At 35.4% G+C, this 25,492-nt stretch overlaps 1 protein-coding gene across 8 annotated transcripts in view; it reads right to left on the bottom strand.

Moving 5' to 3' along the window:
- The window catches only part of milt (trafficking kinesin-binding protein milt), a 306,838-nt gene that overhangs the window by 39,109 nt on the left and 242,237 nt on the right, over window positions 1-25,492 (bottom strand). For 6 of the 8 annotated variants that reach the window (XM_081745255.1, XM_081745259.1, XM_081745257.1 and 3 more), the window contains one exon: window positions 2,941-3,017. In XM_081745255.1, the coding sequence (XP_081601381.1) occupies window positions 2,941-3,017 (77 nt within the window). Of the gene's footprint in view, window positions 1-2,940; window positions 3,018-6,848; window positions 7,134-7,157; window positions 7,255-25,492 lie in introns of those variants that run through there. The other 2 variants (XM_081745260.1, XM_081745261.1) reach the window with 2 other exon arrangements.

The following is a 25,492-nucleotide window of genomic DNA, read 5'->3' as shown; positions in this document are numbered from 1 at the left end:
TACGGGACAGTATACCTAATTTTGGGCAACCCTGTATTTGTATTTATCAGATTTTATGTTTGTCTATTATGATTTCTCTATATAAAAGTATTAGTCCTGACTGACTGACCAACGAATAGGTCAAACCGCTTAGCAAGAAAATTGGAATTTGGATAGAACGTAGGAGTAGTGTCGTAAGTTACCACTAAGTAAGGGTTCGATGTGGAGAAAATGATAAAGAGGACTGGATAAGTAGCTGGAATTAGCAGTTATTATAACAATATGTCCATATTTCAGAATCTCTTAAGGCTAGAAACATTCATTTGATATTTGTACTTTTCATTTACAATAATTAAGGTTATTCTTCATTGCATATGCAGTGTATATATATATATATATATATATATATATATATATATATATATATATATATATATATATATATATATATATATATATATATATATATATATATACCTAGGTATTTGACCTAGAAGAGAAAAAACAGGTGTGAAGAAAATAAAAAGGTTGTGGGTTGTAGTTAACAAGATGCTCATATCTAGGAATTCTTTAAGTTTAGAGACGAAATTCGGTATCTACGCGTATCATTTAATCATCATCATCATTTTTTTTTTCACTTGATCTAGAGGTGAAGAAAAGTGGCTGGGAGTGGTTGGTTCACCAAAACATCCGTACAAGATGTTCGAATTTCGGGCGAATCTTCGAGTTTAGACGAAATCTATATGAAAGACGTAGAAGAAGAGATCCAAAATAGTGTCCAAAATAACACGTGTGGGCATTTGCTTGTTTTAATATATGCGATCGGAGGGAAATATCACCATATGTGTTATGAATTATACTAAGGCTGCCTGTTCATATATGAAACAACAGCTCAACTTATTCAAAACAATGTTATACATTCAACAACCAAATAAGCTATCTCTTGTCTGTTCATTCACTAAATATTTACCATTTTGTTTTTCAATTTTATTATGGTGATTTATTTCACCCGTCTGCATAAATACTGAGAAACCTATGGGTGAGCAAGTCAATGTCAGATAGTGCCAGGCGACAAAGGTAAGACTATTCTAGAACCGGAAAAGGGCCTATTGATTCTCTGCAAACTTTATATACCATAATGTTGATGTCCTTCCACCTTTCAAGAACCTTCAATTCAAAATACCTTGACAGTCACGGAATGCATCATCTACCTACGTTTCTTCTTATAGACTATTGATCTATAACGGATATCTATCAATAGATAAACATTTAGTATCATGAAACAAATTCTGTCTTAAACTACGTACTTAACGAAATTTAAATAAACTATCTCTGGTTTAAATCTCTAACAATTTTTGCTGTGTTTAAAATTGCAGTTCAGTAATTTGAGCTGGTATCAAAAATGTCTAGTTTCGAAAACTTGTGTTCACGCAATCCCGGGTTCGGTCCCCGATGGGAAACCACTAAAAATAATTTCACATTATTTTCACTAATCAATCTTCTTCTTTACCCTAGAAAGCCTTGGCACGTTAAACCTTAACAAAAATCATTTTATTTCATTTTTTTTTTTTCGAGAACTGGTATTCTCGAAACAACTCTCGAAAACGAGACGAGAAGCAACTTTTTTAAAATTCGAAACGCGACTCGAAATTTCATGAGTCTAGTGGGCTACACTAGTTCAATCAAATCTCACGGTCAGATCTCAAACAACGTTTTAGTATTACATGATTCATACATAGGGTTGCCATATGTCAAAAATAAAAATTCGGGACGCCACTAAATGACGAGAATCTTTGAAATGCTTAAAATGAAAAGAAGTGTTATATACTAATTTACTTTCTTCCATTAGAATTGTTCAAGTATTACGTAATCACATTTTTAGTCATTTTAGTAGACCTTGCTTTTTCCTAGGTAAGAGTCTTCATCCCGACGAAATTAAAATACCGCTAATTTTACAGTAATTATGTGATATCTTCAAATAGATAAAAGATAATCGAAATATGGAACAAGAGCGCCCTAGACAATATTATTTTACATGAGAAACCGTTATCATGACTCACTTATCTGCTTTCGATTTCAAGCCATTTTGAAAATTGGCATTTATTTTCGCGTTTCTAAACAGCTGAAAACGGAAAGCCGCTAGATGACTTGTGATAAAGGTACCTAACGCAAAATAATATTGTCTAGGGCGCTCTTGTTCCATATTTCAATTATCTTTTATCTATTTGAAGATATCACATAATTACTGTAAAATTAGCGGTATTTTAATTTTGCCAGGATGAAGACAAGCAAACGTAAGCAGATGACACTTTTTTTTTTTTTTAATTTTTCAGGATCTGTTGTGTTTCGTGGCTTTCAGAGTCTGTTTCAGTTCATCCAAGGTATGATGTTTCCTTTCACACGTTTTGTCTGTTCGTGTTGTATCCGTCTCCCCCCCCCTTTTTTTAATTTACGGATTAAAATATTTCAGAAGCAAGATGCAGATTGAAACAGAGTACTAAAGATAATACGAGTAAAACCTTGTGTCCCTGGCCAAATTAAACGAATGATTCGTTTAAAGTCAAAGTAGTTAAATCGTGAACTAAATAAATGCTTTTATGTACCGTATTCAAGTCCTCCACTCCCAACTTTTGATTTGTTATATTTAGAAGTTGAAGAGAATAATTATATACGTAATTATAGCGTATCGAGAAATATTTTCGGAACTCCGGGGTGCAGATCTCGATTCCGTGACGGTCCCGAATTTTTCGAGACGAATGACAACCCTATTCATAGAGTAAACTATGAATTACTATTATTATTTTAATGTACGAACCCAATGACGAGTATTTATCAACGTTTAGAGATACGTAAGTCATAATTCCACAATATATTCCAATAAGTGATTCCCCGAGGATTTACATACTAGTCTAAATTAAATTTTAAAAAATGACGATTTATACATATCAAAAAAGTACGTACCTCTTCAAGAAGCCGTGTAACTGCTTCTATATCATTGTAGGTTTTAGTCATTTGGCTCACCCGATTACTACATAGAACTGCAAAGAAAGAGAAAGGGCTAATTAGAATACTCACTTCATAATTAAATGTTACATAACCTTCTAACATGAAAGGAGGCTAACGGCAACCCATAGGAATTACGGTCTGCCCTTTGCCAAAATTTTAATGAATAATGATTACAATGTTTACTACAGAGCTGGATCAAAAATTGAAATGATCAATTACAGGGTGTCTACTAAAATTCCAACATGAAATTTCGTGACCTTTTCTTTACCAAACCATAAAATTTCCTAACATTCTTAAGAGCAAATTTGGGTGCGAATTAGGCCGAATTTTCATGCATGCGATAGAAGCGTGCCTTGCTTGCAATTTGGTAGCGTCTAAGGCCGACTATTGACATTTTTGGTGGTGAATAATGACGTTTTATAGAACACAATTTTCCACTTATATTTGTATAGATGATAAAATCGTGACCCAAAAGCTAAATTTCGTTTCTTGACTTTCATAACCGTTTTCGGATTTCGTGACTTTTTCGTGACCGATAGACACCCTGAATTATCATAATCAAATTTAAAAGTGCACCTGAAACATAAACAAATAAATAAATACTTATATGAAGAATCAGTAAGTTTAGTAATGATAGTTCAACATTCGATATAACACAGTGACATTTTCATGTTTAAAAATGATTTGTGATTTTTCTTAAGATGTAGCTGGTGCACCTAAATGCCCTATAGGCAACCTAGAGCATAAATCAACCGAGTTTGGTTGGTTGTTCTGGATTTTAGTGTTCGTTTCTTAGTGCCTCACGTGCATTTGCACGGGGTGGCAAGCTTCAAGGAGCGACAAAATATGTCATAACTAGAGACCGGATATTTAGGAACTAAAAACCTGGAAAATAGGCAGGCAAATAGGCACTAAAAATTTAAAAAATAGGCAGTAAAATAGGCACTAAAATGTAACTCGAAATAATGAAGATAAATACTCAATATAATTAAAAAATAGATTCAAGTCATAGATAATGTTCAAAGAATATAGAAACATACTTCTTTGTTAATATCTTCTTTTATTGTATATATAAAAGCGAAGCTTGTTGTGCATTCCATATGTACTGAGAGAACCTGAAAGATGTGCACATACGTCAAGAGGTGATTCATGACATGAAAAGAAGACAAAAAGTCGTTTTGCATGTTGTCGAATTCCACGTCGTGTAGGACTGACAAGGGGGCGAAGTTGGAATCCAAAATCAAATTCTGACAATTGGAACGAGACATAAAGGTGTGCACATACTTCGGGAGGTGATTCGTGACATTCAAGAGGACTTTTTGTCTTCTTTTCATGTCACGAATCACCTCTCGAAGTATGCGCACATCTTTCGGTCCTGTTCCAATTGTCAGGATTTGATTTTCGATTCCAAGTTGGCACCCTGTCACTTGTACATGACACGGAATTAGACAAAATACACGAGGACTGTTTGTCTTCTTTTGATATCACTAATCACGTTCCGAAGTATGTGCACATCTTTGAAGTTCACTCTGTATATATATTGCAACGTACCACGTGCTTGTGTTTACAAACACCTAATATACACATATATGTGTGTATTATTTATGTTATATAAATTACATTTTTCTCAATGTAGGCTTAATTTGAAGAAAATGCATAGAATAGGCAACATTAGGCACTAAAGCAATTATTTAGGCAGTAAATGTCGAAATAGGCAAAATAGGCAAAATAAAATTGTCTTAAATCGAAACTATAACCCCCCATATAAGCTTTAAAACGTTATTTTTGATCATATCTTTAATATTAAAGAATAGGCATTTTGCCTAACATCCGGTCTCTAGTCATAACTATAATATTTAAAATAAATATTTCTTGTTGGAAACAGACTTCATAATGATGCTAGTTAAATTTACTAAGCTGACTTTCTACTTGAATACTATATTCATCAATCATGTTTAGGTCGTATTAGTTTAAGGTCACATGGACAGTGCTAAAGCAAATGGTCAAACAAATCCAACTATGAACTACTTGATTCTTGTGAAATACAAGAACTCAAATTCTCGAACCATAACGAACACTTGTTCCACTTAGTTACTTATCACAGTTTTGATATAGAAACTAGTCTTGTCTTCGTCACAAACAAGTTTTTTATCACTATAGATGGAAAAAGTTTTTTTTAAATAACAGGTGTAGAAGGAAAATCAAGAAATAAAGATAAAAGAGCTAGTTGCACTGGAATTGCAAACTGATATATTGAGACTGAATCTCGATATTGAATTCTATATAACGATTATCATCTTTCCTCTGCAAGTGCGGTTGCTTTAACATAATAGATTATTTAAAGGAAAAAAAACAGTTTAGGCCTTTCTGAGTGCGAGTGTTCTTTCCCGCTCCTTCGTTGTTCATAATGCGGTAGCATATTTAAAATCGTGACTTTTAAGATTTGTTCTTCCTGGAGAGGAGGGACAAATGATGTCATTGCACAAGGCGGCAAATTACCTAGGGCCGGCCTTGGGCATGGACCTACACCTTAAACATTTTCGTTAAGCTCATCCATCGAATTTTAGTAAACAGCTTAAAAGACAATGAAGAATGTCACCAAAAATTTATACAGTAACCCACATAGTTAACTATAAATGAATTCGTAAGACTTTCCAAACGTTTTGTTATAGACCAGAAAATTGGGTGCGTAGTTTATTATGTAATGATTATTGGGCTCCCAAATTTATATACTGTACGAAAATTTTGATGATAACCTTTATTAGTTCATACAATATCATTTTGTAGCTACTACCTAGTTTATTCTCTGTATTTTTAATACATTTCATTGTCTACTCACTCAATTGTAAAAAGTGGGGGTGAGTTTACCCGATTAGTAAGAATCAAACGAGTGAAGTCCTACTGGGAATCGAACCCAGATCTTCCACCTCGGAAGTGGTAACGCTATCCCAAGGTGCGCACCCAAAAATGTTTGCTGGGAGGGATCCAAATTATTTGGGGGTTGCAATACGTCTATATAATATTGAACCTGACATTCTGCACCCGAAAAGATGAGAATTAATTGTTAATTACTGTCACCTATATTTTTAGAAAAAAAATGATAGATTATTTTTATAAGAAAAGAAAGAGTACAGATGAGGCATAAAAATCAAATCTTTAGCTTACATCAATCATTTCTCTGTTAAACAAGTACAGTTGTATTAAGAAAATCTATAAATGTTAGTAGAGTTTCGAAATTTTATGGGATTCGGACCCCGTGAACCCCCGAGTGCGCCCCTGCGCTACCCATTTTGCCATGAAAGAGCTCAATTAACAAAGAAATCTTCACAAAAATTCAAAAATGTAATTTTAAAAACATCATATCTAAAAAACTGCGTAACATCACAGATATTTTCCATCTTGGTATTTAACATTTTCTTAATCTTTGAAATTTCAATTAAGATCCCATGTATTGTTTGTTTGTTTGATAAAATTTTTAGAGTTCCTTTTCAGGACCGAAGCAAAATAAGACAACAAACTGTGTACCCACAGAAGACTCTATATATTATAAAATCCTTCATATAAATTACGTACAGAACTTCTAAAAAAAATATTTAAAACAATTAAAAAATCATTTTCAGTATTTTGTGTTTTTGTTTCATTACAAGCTATATTTTAACATTTGAACAAGTGAGAGTACAGAGTCAATGACAAACATAAAAATCAATAAAAGGAAGCACAACATGTAAACAAACATGCACATTTACATTAAAAAAAAAAACACTTCATGCAAACCTTTGATTTAAATACTGCAATGCATTTCACATGCAAGCATGCATTCTACCAAGGATTACACAGACCTATATAGCAACAAAAGCGTTCACCTTTAAAGAAGTTCCACATACAAAGACTTCTAAGTACAGATAGATTGGAGTAAGTACTCCGTTATTGCGCTAGTAAACACACTGCAGACACTGCACCGGTTTGTGTTTGCCAATTGTGATGAAATCTCTCGGAGTCCCCCCAACCCTTTACATCCCGGCATCGAACCGGAGAAGCTGGTTTCGAAATGTACTCTTTCTCCGGTTTCTTAATTGAGGAAAAACTGACAACTATCACTTGTATGATGACCTTGAACTTGGATGAACTATAGTGTAATGTAAAACCACACCCGGAGTGTGATATGCACTGACCTATGGTCGTAGATGATGATCGGTTAGTCTGGCGCACACGAGACGTATCAACTCGTCGCCGATCAATGCGAGAAACGCGCATGGCGGAGAATTACTGGATGATGACGCATGGAACAAGTTCTTCCCACTACGCAAGACAGCCTTCCTATAGTTCCCAACCATGTGTCACCACCACAAGGGACACTAGTCTGTGTTTGGTAATCATCATCTTATTAATGCAAATATATTTAAAGTGTATTTACTTGGTTTAATTTTTCGTAATTTGTTAACGAGAGAGAACATTGAACCTTCCTAACTGCGCTGTGGACATTTCTGACATCAAACCCAATCAATATAACGTGATTTCATTGCATGACATCCAATAATACACTCTTGTAAGTTAAACACTGTGTAGTGCTTTGAGGACAAATAGCAAAACAATCAATTCACGTGAGTTTGACTTTAAAAAAATGGTTTTAGAAGTGAAACATTTAAATACAACATATTGTGAAGAGTAGATATAATGATGTTTAACTCAATCATAATTTTTACTAAACTAACTTCTACGCAAAATTTTCGTTTTGGGACAATGCAATTCCAAATCCATACGAATCAAAAATTATTTCCATGGTAGGTTAAATAGTCATAATTCCGTAACACTTTCAAAAAAGTAGAACTGTATTTTTCTTCTCTACTGTTACTAATACAAACTTGCATTATTATTAATAATGTCTTTATACTAATACATACTGTAGAATTAAGAATCAATCATAGAGCAGATAGGATTAATCCACAAAAAGATGGAGTATCTTATAATTCTGACCAAGAGCACCAAGCTGGAGTGATATTTCGGATACAACGATTTCATTTATTTCAGAAGACCTCAATATCCTTACAAATACGAGACTAGTAATATACAACTAAATAATAATAATAAAACTAGCAGCGCCCGTTTCGCTGGGCAAAACTAGGATTGTTACGATATTTAGGTACTTTTTGCTCGTCTGGTGAGTCGTTAATTGTTACCGCATAATAAGAAATTGTAAGTCTCTTAAAAGAGAAAGCAAACTCGGATGGAACAAGAAGTGTTTTTGACACATAACCTCTTTCTCCCTGAAAATTTCCTCAGATAATATCCGCTTCATTAATGTTTGCAGCCATTTAACAATTTTCGAAAAATGTCTGAAATGTACGCGCAAGGCCATTCTGATAGTCAATTAACTCACATGATGATAATTCGATAACTAAAGTAAAAATGTTAACAATCAGCTAAGGCGCGACGTGTGTTGTCACATCAAAAAAATATAAACATTTGTTTAGCAATATTTGTGTGATGCTGTCAGAATTCCGTAATTACATTTTTTTCCGCGCAGATAAAGCAATAATAATCCTTTCCCTCTGCATTAAAAAAAAGATAAAACATGATTTTCAACAAAAGGGATGTGGAGTTTTTTTACACTATATTAGTAAGTACAGAATGGCTTATCAGTGTATCTAGTCACGCTCACAACTACAGGGGGGCTAGGAGGGGCCTTCCCCCCTAAACTTTTCGTGGCCCCTCCAAAACTCAACACAAAATGCTATTATTAATACAAAAAAAAAAAAAAACAATTTAGACATTTGTAAGATAATTTTGAATGACTTGTCCCCCCCTAACATATCCATGGCCTCCCCAAACTTTTGTGGCTGGTTTCGGGACTGTATCTAGTTATTATGGTGCTAAGCGTACTACTTTCAGAGTTGTTGCAGTTGTACAAAGGCTAATCTCCACTAAAAAATTCACATCTTGATTTCATTTCTTGCTTCTCTTGAAAAACTAGATTTTGTAGCAACTACTTAAGTGAAATAAGGTACGGTTTTATAAATTAATGGGCTAAAATAACAAAGATTACGGTGGTACTCCATACCTCTAACCAGGGGCGTCATTTAGGGAGGGCAGGAGGGGGCAATTGCCCCCCCCCCAAGAGTTTGAGGAATACATATACTTTAATCGATTGTCTAATAATATACTAGTACAAAACGTGAAAGTCTTATGTCGGTAGTGCTCTTGCCCCCCCCCAAGCGAAGTCTGAAATGACGCCCCTGCCTCTAACTTGACTATTTCTTCACAAACCATCTACTTTCCACAGCAATGTCTAAATACGAATATCCAAAACCAAACTCATCAATATAAAAGCGTAACAGATTGTCAAAATCATTCTGATTTCATCTTCACTGGTCATACAAATAACTCATCTGAAAACAGAGTCACACGCATTTTCATCGACAAAATTCACACAATTCCACAGATCTTCAACAATAGGAAAACTCTCTCTGCTGCACACAGTAAAGTTTAGAGGCAAAAAGAGATGTCCTTACACTCACTCATCATGGTATGTAACATTGTCAACTAATGACTCACATCAAACGTGCTCAGGAATGGAGATAACACCCATCCTTTCATTTGGAAATCCTTTCAAGAACTCAAGGTGCAAAAAACCTTTTTGTTTTCCGTTGTATAAGGCTCCCACCAAAATTAACCCAAGCGAAATAAATTAGCAACTTATTTTTAAAGTAGAGAGAGTTTCACTCTGTTGTTACCTGTTGAAACTCATATTTCAAAAATGTATCAGCTGGTACTACGCAAATAAGAAAACTTAATTTCGGCGAAATATTATTGGGGAAAAAAAAGTCTGGTAGAAAGGGTTTCGCCACACGTAAACATCATCTTACTTTCCACCACCAAATAATTCGAGAAGTAGGTCATTGCGGCGAAGGACACTTTTTTTTCATTGAAGAAAAAAACATTAAAATGACACTCATTCAGAATTGTCGTTTTCTACATTTATTTGAAAGGAAAAAAAAAAAAAAAACGCCGTACCATTCTGAACAGTTTGTTTAAGGTACAATATAAGAGCCAATATAAACATCCATAAGGAAGAATATAATTTGGGTAATTTTCGGGGGAAATCTTGAAACCAAATACCACATATGACGTGTGTCTTTACTACTAGTGGCCTTAAAAGGCCTAATCACTGCGAAATTAAAATACTGAGCGAAGTAGCTCAGGTGCTAGAGCGTTGGCTTCGGGAGGTCGTGGGTTCGATTTTCGCTGCCGACTATCCTGACTGGGGTTTTCTAGGGTTTCCCTCAGTCCTACCAGGCAAATGCGGGATGGTACCTACTCAACAGGCCCTGGCCAATACCTTCCGAAATCCTTTCCATTGTTCTTTTTAGATGTCAGTATAAAATGTCCTCTGAGTTATATGTGGTGATTGTTAAATAAATAAACACCCCTAATTTTACAGTAATCATATGATATCTTCAAATAGATAAAAGATAATCGAAATGCGGAACAAGAGCGCGGTAGAAAATATTATTTTACATGAAATAGCTACCGTTATCACGAGTCACCTAGTAGCTTTCCGTTAGCAGCTATTTAGAAACGCGAAAATAAATGCCATTTTCTAAATGGCTGGAAATCCAAAGCAGATAAGTGAGTCGAGATAATGGTATCGCATGTAAAATAATATTGTCTAGCGAGTTCTTGTTCCACTTTTCGATTATCTTTTATCTATTTGAAGATATCACATAATTACTGTAAAATTAGCGGTATTTAAATTTTGCTGTGATGGGGCCTCTTAAAATCATTCAGCATACACAGACGCATTATTATATTTTGGTAATCGCTTCTAATTTTAGTAGTAACACTTCTTTCAACGATTTGTGTCATCTTATTACCATTCGTAGGGGTGCTCAGTAATGAAAAAATGAAATCTTTGAGTTTTACGTCCCACGGTTATGCCGGTTAGGCTAAAGGAGACGGTGATAATGAGAGATGAGTGAAATGGTGGAATGAAGAAAGTGGGAGGAAACGGGAGTACCCCGAGAAAACCCACGAGCACGGTGTTTGTCCACCACAAAGTTCACTTGGCGGGGGCTGGGATCGAACCCGGGACCCCAAGCACCAGAGGTGAACGCTCTACCACTGAGCCACCGCTGCTCAGTAATGAGATTTACATAACGACTTTCGGCGTGTTTGGAATACCGGAAAGTATCGATATATTGACATACCGAACGATACCGTTAACGAAAGACATAATTCGATTTTTAAAACTATGAAAACGGTGACATAATTTCACAATCACATTATAAGCATTCTACTTCAATGATGTATCATTACAGTCATTAGATAAGTTCCTCTTGACGGACTTAACCGTTTTAATACTACCCATCAAGTTTTTCTTCTCTTCCTCTTTTTCCTACTACCATTTATTCTATCATGTCCTGTTCCTTGTATTACATGCCCATGAGACGAGAAATAAAGGTTGAAGTCTCGTAAATTTTTGTTGAAGTATCGTCTTGATGAATTCTTTCTCGTCTTCTCTCTATTCTCGGAAAGCTTTTCCCGTCTCGTCTCTTTTGTAAATCAATGGACAAAACTTATACCCTGATTTTCTGATTTCGTATACCATGCTTTTCTGATTTCGTAAGTCTATCAGAATTCTCCGCTGCGGGAAGTCCGTGACGGACATAAGGCAACATTTAAACTATTAAGTGTCTTCATCCCGGCGAAATTAAAATACCGCTAATTTTACAGTAATTATGTGATATCTTCAAATAGATAAAAGATAATCGAAATGTGGAACAAGAGCGCCCTAGACAATATTATTTTACATGAGCAACCGTTATCACGACTCACTTATCTGCTTTCAATTTCGAGCCATTTTGAAAATCGGCATTTATTTTCGCGTTTCTAAACAGCTGAAAACGGAAAGCCACTAGGTGACTTGTGATAACGATACCTCACGCAAAATAATATTGTCTAGGGCGCTCTTGTTCCATATTTCAATTATATTTTATCTATTTGAAGATATTACATAATTACTGTAAAATTAGCGGTATTTTAATTTCGCCGGGATGAAGACTCTTAATAGAGTATATTGTGTAATGGTTTGCGTATCTTTAAACGTTGAATGTGTTTGTATTTTATCAATTTATAGTTCGTAAACTACGAATCATGTAACAGTAAAACAATGATCGTGATCTAATATTTGGATGACCTAGTGTTGCCTACGAGACTAGAGGAATTTATCGTCTCTCCTATAATCTCAAAATGCACGAAACACTTCTCACCTCGTGGGTAACACTAGTCTGTTTCTTAACTGAATGGTTAAGGAGTGTGTTTTGTGTGGGAGAGATCTCGGGTTCGACTCCGGGTGGGACAATAGTGATTCGCATCTACTACATGCACTCCCGCTAAAAATCGAACTCAGATTGCCCGCAAGTAATACCGTATACAGAACCATGTCAGTAAAACGGAAAAAAAATTAGTATTCGGCACATTCTTGTAGAACGTTCTGAATGCTCAGTTTTCAGAGTACGAATGGGACTGCTGTGGTGTTTGGTTGCCAGGTTACCTTTTTAACCTTGTTTTAATCTTTGTTCTGAATATCTAAAAATTGGCAGTCCCTAAAAAGGTATATTTTGGCCATTGGCGTCATCGTGCCGGGGCAATACAACCTAGATGCTTCTGTCTCCACTAAACAGTAAATCGATGAATAAATCTGGTAGCCTGGAGATTATTTACTCGGCTATCGTGTCTATTATTATTATTATTATTATTATTATTATTATTATTATTATTATTATTATTATTATTATTATTATTATCAAAAGCGCCCATCAGGGGGGCAAGGTGGGGCGCTCGCCCACCCTAAGAGAAAATCGTACTTGGGAATATCGAAAGCCCAATAGAAATTTTACATTAGTTATAGCAAGATTTGAAACTATATTTGAAACCTCGCTTATATTTGCCCCCCCCCCCTTGGAAACCACAACATGGGCGCCCTTGATCATTATTATTTACAGGGTTTATCCTCTGTCGAATCACAAGAATACCGGGGGATATCTTAAAGGTTTTGGCTAATTTCCTTATTTACTGAAATATTTCCTGTTTTATTGTTAGTTTCCAGTGTGAAACTCCTTCATTGCTAGACCTGGAACTCTGTTAATAATTATTTAACATGAGTTTATTATTAGGGGTGGCCAACGTGTCGACCGCAGTATGCTAGTCGACCGGCAAGTTGTGAGAGGTATGGATTATACTGTTTGTATCGATTACTGCTACTCTTTTATTACTCCCTATAGCGGGCTACTGAACAGATAATTATAACATTTTAAAATGAAAAGTAGCTCTCAAACCTGAAAGGGTTGGTCATATCTGTTTTGAAGTCTATTCACAGCATGTCATACCAGAGAGAGACAAGGAGAGAAAGAAAACGAGAAAAAAGAAAAAAGTGAACCAGAAAAACGATAAAAGATAACGAAAAGAAGAGAAAGGAAAACAAAATCAGAAAGGAAAATAGGAAATGAAAGAAAGAAGATGGAGGAATCGAGAGAAATGAAAATGAGACAGAAAAAGACAAAAAGGAGAGAAATAAATCGAAAGTCAAAAAATGATAAGCAAGAAAGAGAAAGAAAGTACAAAATAGAGAAAGAAACTGAAAGACAGAAGGAAAGATAGAAAAAGGAAGGGAAAAGAAAATACAGAAGAAATGAATGAAGGAAAAGTAGAAAAAAGACAGATAACCTTAATACCTGAGTATCATGTAATTATTACACGGAAGAGCTATTGAACTTCCTCAGTTACATCTGGCGCTGACAAATAGTTTAATTTTGGTCTCAGGTAGCTTCAAGAATGAACATACTTTACAAATTACAGTTAATTGATACAGACAATACGATCATTAACTGACTTTTTTTCTCTACTTTACATGAAAAAAGTAACCAGAAAACAAAAGCCAAATAGCAGAATCGGTTGTATGTTGTAGAAAGAATCTTTCGGTTCCACGGAATAAAGAAAGTGGCGGGCTAAATACTTCACCAACGAAACACCAGAAGAACAAGACAATCATCAGAATACAATAATATTAAAGCATGCAGTCCACTACTTCCTTCATTTGCATTTCTCACGACTTTCGCTTAATAATTATGGGAACCGAAACTTAATTACTGTAGCCAAAGTGTCAGAAACACAATATGTAATACATTAATATCAGTATAATAATATACATTTTCACGATATTAGAACCCAAAATTAATATTGAAAGTGTTTCAGAATACGAGCAGTAGAAGGTTTCTATTTCTTCCTCTTAAATGCATAATTACCTACAACTATACTATACCTAAAATTACGAGTGCGTGTGAACAAAATATTTAAAGAACTGATTAAAACTGGTTTCTCTAGGAAATAAAGGCACAATGGTCTTTTAATCTGCTTCCAATTAATTCAGAACCAAGTACTGTCCAGCACAGTCCTTAGACTATATTCACATTCTTCTTACATTTCTTACGGCCACTGTATTTTGTCTCAAACTGCAGGTACGTTTCTTTTTTTAAAATTATTTTTACCGTAAAATAAATCACACTGAATAATGATGATAATAAATTTTTAAAAAGTCGAGCAAAGTTCTTGTACATTTATCACTTCGTTTGGCCAAGGAAAAGAATCGAGATCTGAAACGATGCCAAGTTCTCGTACATTTATCACTTCGTTTGGCCAGGAAAAGAATCGAGATCTAAAACGATACCAAGTTCTCGTACATTTATCACTTCGTTTAGCCAGGAAATGAATCGCGAACTGAAACGACACCAAGTTCTAGTACATTTATTACTTGAATCGAGATCTGAAACGATGCCAAGTTCTATTGAAATCCGAAAATCGGGAAATGAAATTTGCAACTTGTAGCGCTGAGAACAACTTGCCAAGCAAAAATCTTACAAAGCGATATTGTATAAAACCTGTTCTCAGCACTGAATTTTCTACTTAAAAAAAAAAAAATCTGATTTCAATAGAACTTGGCATCGTTTCACATTCCCAAACTCCAAATTTTGACATCCACGGGTATACAATTAAGAATGCACGGGAAAATTACGTTTGCATTCACACTTTTGTCTCAATCATGTCGAAAGCTTTATCTATGTTATTTACAAATTCAATTTGAAATCTTTAAGTCTTACGTCCCACGCTAAAGGAGACTGTGATGGTGAGAAATGAAGGAAATAGTGGAATGAAGAAAGTGGAAGGAAACGGAAGAACGCTGAGAAAAACACGCACAAAGTGTTTGTCCACCACAAAATTCACTTGGCGCGAGCTAGGATCGAACCAAGAACCCCATGTACGAGGTGAACGCTCTACCATTGAGTCACCGCGGCCCTTTATAAATTCAATTTGAAGTTCAACGTAGTTCAAAATCTCCTTCATACTGTCTGACAGAATTGAAAGCTTTTGTATAAGTATTTTGAGCGCTCCGCCACTGAGCCACCAAGCCTCCTCCACATGTACTGTGTTTCGTTGTTAATCGTTTTTCGTGTTTTCGAATGACCTGGAACCGAGCCCTATAAACTCTTCCCAAAGACATCGTGTTATTACTCTTGAAAGTTCAACCCATGAAGGAAAGTAAATGTTACACGCATGAAAATATGACATTTTGACTTGAAATTAAATAAATACACTGATTTTGTTTATTTGTACCAACAGCAATACTAGAATACTTTTTATCACAATGACAGTTCGTGATATTTATGTTCATGATAGTCCCTTGTGCACTCATCAAATAAGGCTTAACGAAGCTAAATGTCAGTCCAATTATATTGGGACAATCGGAAAGAAACTTCAGAAATCATATAAAAAATACCGATAACAAAGAAGGATCCACCCCACACTGCGGATAATCCATGATGTGGGCGGAGGCCTGCACGCTACAAGCAAAGTTACTCTGTTGATTAAGCGTTACTACGATTGAAGAAGAAATCGGGGCAATCGTGATGATACCACTTTCTACATTTGATGCATCATCCATCCTCTCACTAGTTCCAGACGCAGGATAAAACGGAAGGAAAGGAAACAAAAGCCACGAATCAATTTATATCTTAGGAAAAACTCTCAGATATGAATACTTATTGACAGAATAGAATATTAACAATAACGATGGTAAACATTTTTAAAAAAAAAAATCCAGCTACACTTATTATAAATTACGCTTTTTGACTTTATATACACTAAGTCTACTCTCCAGGTATAAAATGACTGGATGAAATATAAGTCCCATTACATGAATTGATTGATCTGAATGGCAACAATTTGTTTAAAACAAGGGGGTGGAAAGTAATATACACCGGCATCTCAATAACATCATTTCTCATTTTGACAAAGACATGTCAAATCTTTTAAGTTATCAGGTTGGCACCAGCACATTCAGCAGGTGATTTCAGAAAGTTGAGTAAAATGCTTTTACAAGTGATAAAGGTTTTAAAATAACACAAATGAAATGAAATCTTTGAGTTTTACGTCCTACGGTTATGATACAGGAGACGGTGATAATGAGAAATGAATGAAATGAAGAAAGTGGGAGGAAACGGGAGAACTCCGAGGAAACCCACGCACACGATGTTTGTCCACCACATAGTTCACTTGGCGCGAGTTGAGATCGAACCAGCGACCCCATGCACCAGAGGTGAACGCTCTACCATTGAGCCACCGCAGCCTCTAAAATAACACAGAAGTGACAAATGTGTTAATATTAATAAAATATACTCAATCGTATATGTTTCTTACATAATATACTAGGTTTTGCTTATCATTAGTATACTGTGGCAGATCCCTTTATATATATATATATATATAGGTTTCATTTAAAAAGAGACGCAGTATTTTAACTGTCTCTATAAATTTTATATAAATTTTAATTATGACCAATCACCTTCAGTATTTCGTATATTCAGTAGTGACGAGAAGAATTCAAAAGTAAACTGAGACTACACTTTTGTGTGGTGGTTTACTTTCTATTTAAGTGGCCTAACACCTTTTGTTTTTTTCACGAAGAAAGATAGCAATATTTTTCTGGTTGTTCTTAGTCTAAAAAGGATGCCAGAAAAAATGAAACCAGAAGGAGAAAATAACGTTAAAATCGGAAGTTCTTGATTTCTACCACTCCCGGTCTGAATAAAGGGTTAAGAGAAGATAGTATAAAGGTAAACAAGAAAGTTCTGTCGCTTTTTCACCCACCATCTTCGAACATCGGTATGTCACCTAAGACGTACCTGGGAGATCAAAAAATAGTCCCCATCAGCATCGACGATCTGCCAACGTTTTGGAAGGCCACTGATTCAATCGCGGTAGAACTTGGTGGGCCGTGAAGCGAAGAAGGTATCAAGTGCATTTTGCACTTCTACTACGGATTTGAACTGACCTCCTCTAAGGTGGTTGTCCAAGGAATGGAACAGGTGATAATTGGACGGTGCAACGTCCGGGGAGTATGGCGGAAGCAATAGTATTTCCCATCCAAGGCGTAAAATGGCGTCCCGGGCCATCCTAACTACGTAGGGTATAGCGTTGTCCTGTAACAGGAGAATCCCTTTGCGAATCAGAAATGCTGGCTCCAGAGCACGGCTCAAGTGCTGACAGTACACAGTCTAACCAGCTGGTAGTATTTCACGATGCACGATGCCGCGAGCAGTCCACCGAACACACAGGAGAACCTTCTGGTGTAGTGCTGGTTTCAGCTGATTTGGAACCGGTTCATGGAATGCTAACCAATGATAACGGCGCCGTGGAGCTTCGTACAGGACCCACTTCTCATCACATGTCAACGCCCTTTCCAAAAATGGCTCTTTCCTTAGACGAGATAGCAAATAAACATAGGCGTTTGCTCGTATTGCCTTCTGGCCCAGAATCAAATCATATAGGACCAAATTTGTAGTGCTTCCCAAGTTATGTAGGTGCTACCGAATGGTTTCTCCACTCACGCTGAACTGTAGTTCCAGTTCCGCACATGTCTGATTACTGTTCGCTCAATTGCTGCCTCAAGATCTTCATGCATGTGTTGGTCTTCTGGTACGTGGTGCGTCTTTGAGTGTTTCGTCGCCGTCCTTAAACTTGTTAATCTATCGCTGCACTGCCCGCGTAGTCATGATACCCTCATCAAAGGCCTGACACAACTTCCACCTCGCTGCAGCGGCGTTTGACACCAGTTCGAACTCGTACAGCGTACACGCCCTTATGACGCTCTGTGGAAGTCCCATGTTCAATCTATCCTTACGCATGTTCACGGTGTAACTGAACTGCCACAACCAGGTAGTATGTTGGATACACCCACACCCGGCCCCTCCAAAGATCATGTGGGCTCCCTATTGTATTTATGAATATACAATATTTGGCATAATTTGAATGCAATTTGTCTTATTCTCCTCGTATATATACCTTCTGCATCTGAATGGGTATCCTCAAATTTACAGAGAAATCGGCGCCCTTGCCCACACTAACAACTGACCTTCGCCTTACTCTATTCGCATTCAACTCATCGAGTGTGAGGGCCAATTGAACCGAGACCTCCACAAAAAGCGACAAGACTTTCTTGGTTACATTTATACTTATAGCTAGACCGTTACGTTCCTATGACCTCTTCATTTTTAAGCACACTAATTTATATCGAAAAATTATTTTTCGGTTTTCTTTTGAGGTGAGCCTTACGTCTACAGCAGTTAAATGACTGTTGCTTTTCTAAAACTAATTTGCATTTCATATAAATTTAGTATTCTTTAAATGTGATTATATTAAAATGGTACGTATATATGTTTATGGCCAATTTCTTTCAAGAATTAAATTGTTGCTTGATTCCAAATTTTATGTAGGTTTGCCAGTTCTGATTCAAGTTTTAAAAATCTCGTTATTTTTCTATTCAGTGTTTGAGCCCGGAAGATAAATATTATTGCTAGGCCGTTGCTAAGGTCGATATGCTTGTGTCAGGCAACCAGTCCAAGATTTTCGTATAGCGGGTTGATGGACATTGTAGGCGCTTTGCTTTAATCGGAATACCCAAACTTATTGCATACTGGCAACTTCAAAGACCTGTAGATGTCCAATGAGGCATATTTGAATATGGATTTAAAAGGAATAAAAATTATTTTTATTTGACATAATCTATCGATTCTAAACGTTTGCCACAAACTCTCAGCAACATCGATATACAGGGTATCTCAAAATGATGGAACTTATTTCAGAAATGTATTCTATGAAATCTTATAAACAAATATTATTGTAAGACATATGCTAACTGTCAAAGTTTTCTTCTAACATATCACAAGTGCTCAATGTGAGTACCTCGCGTAACACCGTACACATCAAGCCGATAAGTCTATCTCGTGTCACGCCTTTTATAGCATGTTGCGGTCAATACCGGCAATTCATTTTATGTCTATGCTTACTCTTAGCGATAAAAAGTGGAAACACTGTGTGGAAAATTGAAAGTTAACCTTCGAACCGCAGGTCTCACAATGAGATATATTTATTAGATATAACAGAATAAATTTCTAAAATCAGGTCCATTATTTTGACTTGTTCTGTATTAAAATGCTACGTTTATATGTTTGTCTATAGTAATCCATTCCTCCTATGAGTGCTACTGTTCTTTACTTGTGCCTGTTAAGGAATGTATACAGATCAAGTGAGACAGTGGGAAGGAGATTCATGGTCATATTAGTATGGTGCACTATGTACACTCATGTCTAAAATGATTGTCGCATATCTATAACTGTCTTCTTGTAAGAATATAATTTGATAACGATGTTGCAGGGCACTTTTAATACTGATACTATGTGTATAATCGGGAAATGTATATTTCTGGTAAATTTGATAGGAAAAGAATTATAAATACGAAAATTAGAGTGAATAAAACAAAATGTTGCTAAATGGACAAGAAAGTTTTCTTTTCGTTTTATTGTTCTTATTTACTGCTCTTTTGACATGAAATTTGCCACATACATGTCTTTTCCGATTATACACATACTAACATTATAAGAAATACCAGGCAAATTTGTTATCAAATTATATTCCTACAACAACATATTTATAGACATGCGAAAATAATTTTGGACATGAGTGTACATAGCGCAAGTTCTGCTAGTTAAATATTAACCCTAGAACGCATATGTGGGTTCTACCACACCCCACAGAGATAAAGTGGCTTGTGGTATAATAAATCTGCATCAAATCTTCAGTTTTCGTGACATCTAATGTCTAAATGTGTTTTTGTATCATATGTAATTATAACCTTGTGCAAACAACAATTTCCGAGATTTCTATTATTTTGTATCAGTACTCCAAGTTTCCATACCTGGAGTCTCTGAGATCCCAACAAGAAATAATCCTTCATATCTTTTATTTTTATATATAATTATAATAACGTAGAGGGAGTGCTCTACTCCGTGGCAAGTTAGTGTTACATTATTACGTGTGAGTGTAATTTGATGTTAGTCTTAAGATACACCGACTAGCCAGTGAAAATGAGTTCAAGAAAAAGGAACACCGAAGGTGAAGCGAGTCCAGAAGATAGTAACTTCAGAGAAGTTGTCTGAGTGGCTCGCAAGTTGTTTTATGTTCTGAGGAAAGTCTGAAGATGTCAATGAGAAGAGCGACGCAGAAGGATACTTCGAAAACGCACAGGATACGTGATCCGTAACAAATACTTTCGTTTTAGCAAGTTGGATTCAGTTTTTACTTTGTATTCCTATTTCTGCGAACTCCATCTTAACATCATCCTCCCATCTGCGCCTAGGTCTTCTTAATGGTATTTTCCCTATTAGGTTTATAGTTAAACTTTTTGAAACTGTTCCTACTTTCTTCCATTCTGGCTTACATGACCTGACCACTTGAACCTCCTACATTTGATGACCCTAACAATGTATGGTAAACGGTACAAATTATGTAGTTCCTCATTATGAAGTTTCCGCCATTCCCGTTTCTCTTGGGTCCGCATATTCGTCTCAGGATTCTACTCTCAAAATACATTCAGTCTGCATTCTTCCCTCAAACTAAGTGACCATGTTTCGCAACCAGCAGCACAACAAGCATGACTATCGTTCTATATATTTTAAGCTTCAAACTGTTCGACAGAATTCGCGATGACAAAATGTTTTGAAGTAATTTTAACGAAGTAAATACATTTTATAAAACCCCAATTCATTTCAAACTAAACAAATAATTATTTTTCATATATGTAAAACAATGGGCTGGAAAAGCAAAGATGAAACATGCTTTAAACATTGTCAATAATTACCTACAACTCTTCTTTTAAATCTGAATAATTCTAATACGTCAGAGATTATGATTTTAATATAACATTAAAATTATTACTACATCCGCGGTTATAAAACACACTGTATTCAAATTATCCAACTTCTTTAGATGTTTGTAACAATCAATTTTAGTTAGCTTTACAAGCAAAGATTCAAAATGTGTGTTACTAAGATCATAAACGTAAATACTACAGAAATTTACAACTAGTTTCCAACCAAACAAATGCAAGAAAAGCTATTAACAATGCAACGTTACTATGTAATTTGTGTCTCTTATCCAGACAAAGATCTTCTCGGCCATATCATAGCAATGAACAGAACGTATCTTCACAATTTTTCACCTCTTATTATTATTTTTTAAAATTCAAACGACTTGTATTTCACGATTATTATCCAACTCCATCGTAAGTGGCAATTCCAGTGAGTCATAAAAACAATAATAAAAAGCAAAAGGTAATCATCCCCTGTTATTATAACGGGATCTTGTAACATTTGGCTCGCGAAGTATTTGAGGGCATTGTTTGAAGATGATGAACTTTAAAAATAGTTTAAATGTAGTTACGTTGCCGGTTGTATTATTGATTTCGTCCGTTGTTTTAAGCGTGTACCACCAATTATTACATACAACGTAACTAAAAGTAGTGCTTCAGTGCATCGTTAAAGAGAAGAAAACATTTAAGATAGGATAGCGTTTCCCAAACTGTGTGCTTCAGGATCCTGGTACTGATACCCACGAGCAGCGTTCCCAATATGTACGATAATTATCGAATCATATGATAAATTTTGACCCCTGTACGATGTACGATAGCTCCTGTACGATAATAGGAAAGCACACGATAATTTAACGACTCTTGGTAAGAAACAAAGACAATTCTGGAGGTGTTTGAAATTCGAAAGAAATTTTATTCATTGCATGAAAAAGAATATGAATTTTGCAACGTACGAGTATGTGACAAAATTACTCAAAGCGTCTCGAAAAGGTAAATAATCCAGGCAAATTAAAGTTAATCGGGTAGTAATTTAAATATTTTCATGTAACACTGTTAACTACATTTTACATTTATCGTACTTCAAGATCATAAAACCAATGGTTGATTGGATCATTTTGAACACCTATACTGTGTGAGATGGAACATACTGTAAAACTGATCCAAATCACTACTAGTATTTGTACTGCAAACACACGATTCCACTTGTAATCAAACCGACCTCCACGACCACACACACACACAGGAAACCGATCAAAAAGGGGCAAGTACTAGCTACTTAATGTACTTTAGATAAGTTTCCCCAAGTAAATACATAAAGTGTTGAAAACGAAAATTATTATTATTTGATAGACTGGTGAAGAATTAAGCTTCTATCTTGTTTCTTATACAGATTGTTAATTATAGTTTCAGCAGGAAACGTTCATGTTAGTTTCCTAATAATAATAATAATAATAATAATAATAATAATAATAAAAGCTTGATATTGAGATTCAAAACAAAACATACCATAATTTTTACAACAAAAACGATAATTTTAAGTGTTGCGTACGATAATATGTTCTGATCAGGTCGGCAACGCTGCCCACGAGGCAACAAATTCCTCGAGTCTTGTGGACAACTCTAGTTCACCAAAGCCTTTAGATGTCAAACACTGATTTAGCGTTACATGATTCATAGTTTAAAAACAGCACTATAAATTGATGATAAAGTAATTGTACGAACACAATGATGAACATTTATCAACGTTTAAAGATGCGGACGCAACTCATAACACAACGTCCTCTAACACTTATAAGTACACATCGGTCAATTTTTACGTTCTGATATTGGCAACACTGGTTGATTTTGACGCTCGTCGTTCACAATACCTTCCTGTCTCCCCAGCCCCTATCACCACGCAGAATATCGCAAACCAACATTGCTACCCAGGTTGAATACGTGACTGATGATCGATTCCAGAAAAGGAAAACATGTGAGAAATGCCCACCAGGAAGTGATAGAAAATACATCAAGTGCAACCTCGCAAAATATAGATAATGTGATAGAAGAGTATGTAGAGACTGTGCTGAAGAATGTGTGTGAATGTGAGCAAAGAAACTGAGGGAGTTTGTGAACTTTACCTTACACCAGTATATAATAGAGATGCAAGGGCTCGGAAAAAAACCGGCTTTTTTGGAAAAAAACTCGGTTTTTTCTGCTTTGCTTTTTTGCTTCGGAAATTTTGGGCTTTTTTCAAAATACTGCTTTAAATTGATAAAACAGACTTTGTATCGCTTCTCTATAACACAAAAAATCATTTAATTAGTGGTTGATGCTGATAATAATATAAAACATCGAAAATAAACTATGAATTTCGAAAAAATATTTCAAACAATTTTTCTTCAACATATTTACATTATGAATTCCACAGGATTAACCAATGTATACAATAAGAATTTTTTAACCTCCTATATACAAAAGTAAGCAGAGTTGGCAAGAACCGTGGTTGTTTTTGAAAATGCCAAAAACCCGTTTTGGGGGGGATGTTTAAACCAGGCTTTTTTGGTTTAAACCTGGCTTTTTTGACTCAGATTTTTTGCTTTATGTATTACATATTCACAGAATTAGCCTAAGTTTGTTTCGCCTTGATGTTATTATGCAACAGCGGGGTTATGCCGGAACTCCCATAAGCTTAAAGAAGTGCGGTCAGTAAATTTCTTAAGTTGAGAATCTCCCGCCCTAGCCATTGGGAAAATCCCGTCATTACTTGAAATGTAAGACAATAACGGGAAAATCCTGTTATTGCTTTGCATGTAAAATTTAAAGGTCAACGTACCATAATCAGTACGCTAAAACTGAGGTATTAAATTACAAATTTAGTACCGGTACGTAGATATCATTGAAAGTCCAATCCAAGCTAACGTTGGAAGCTACGTAGGCAATCGATAAATTTTGCCAATTTCTATCAATATATTTAAGCAATATTGGCTTCTTTATAAAACAACACGCATTTAGGCATGTAGAAATATACAATTTGGTTTGTTTCGTATATTTAGGCTTAACATCCTTACGAAATACCGAGGTTATCAAGGAGAAGACTTTCGCTTAAACTGACATCCGAACCGCTACTTGGGTTACGCATGAAAGAAGGATTGTGGTTCGACCGAGAATTGAACATGGGACACCTTGATTAAAAGGTGAAAGGGAAATAAAACTATTGCAGATGGTTTCATATCTGGAAACGTTACCATGAAGTTCACACGATTCGCATTTTTCATTCTTTTTATTTTTGTGGTTTAAACCAGTTATTAAAAAAAAAAAGTTGGTGTAAATCAGCCAACCCTAAAAGTAAACACTTCTTTTTAAAGAATACACAAATAACTAGCAAAATAGTATGTAGTATTTTTACTTCAAAATATTCCATACCCTCTTTTTGAAACAAAATAAAATTAAAATAAAACATAAGAGAAATACTTACATTTATATGATACACTTAAAGGCTGCACATCTAGAGCTTTTGGTTCTGTATATTCTTGAAATTCTACAGTTAAGTTTTATAGAACCACCATCACAGTTTACCCAATCCTCAAGTTTTCTGAATTTTTAACAAGAGGGATTCAACATATCATTACGGAATCCCCCCCCCCAAAAAAAAGACTACGGAATATATTTAAGTTAAGCTAAATACAACTGCACAACAAACATGACTGAGTGATTAGCTTTTGAGCTTCTATCGGGAAGTCCGGGATTCAACCAGCATTCGACCATTCTGACAAAGCTTTTCTTCATTCCATCTGTGAATGTAGAAATAGTGCGTGTACTCTGAGTTGGGCGACTTCCTTTTTTATTGTTTTTAAATCGTTATTATTACTAATTACCAGCAGTGACGGTTTTGCAAAGGTTAGGGGGGCGGTCTTTCGGACTGAAGCCCGTTCCCCAAAGTTACGGAATGTCTGCAACAAACGAAATATCTATTATTTATGCCTTTACTCATAAACTTTAAGCTCCCGTCAAATAAAAATTACGAATGTTTAAAAAAAACTAAACATTAGTAAGAAACCCTTCCCAAAATACTTTTCTAAATCCGCCACTGATTCTCAGTATAAAATGATTTTTAAAGTTGTATCAGGAAGATTATTGCTAAACATATAAACGAAACGAAATATTAGTTATGCCTGTACTCATAAACTTCAAGCACTTCCCAAATAAAATTAGGACTTTTTAGGAAACGAAACAATCAGAAAAAACCCTCCTAAAGTACTTTTCTAAATC

The sequence above is a fragment of the Thermobia domestica genome, chromosome 18 (genome assembly GCF_964235325.1).
Source record: "Thermobia domestica chromosome 18, izTheDome1.hap1.1, whole genome shotgun sequence".
In the NCBI taxonomy this organism is placed as follows: Eukaryota; Metazoa; Arthropoda; class Insecta; order Zygentoma; family Lepismatidae; genus Thermobia; species Thermobia domestica.
The sequence above is the reverse complement of the archived record's forward strand: the minus strand, read 5'-3'. Positions and strand labels throughout refer to the sequence as shown.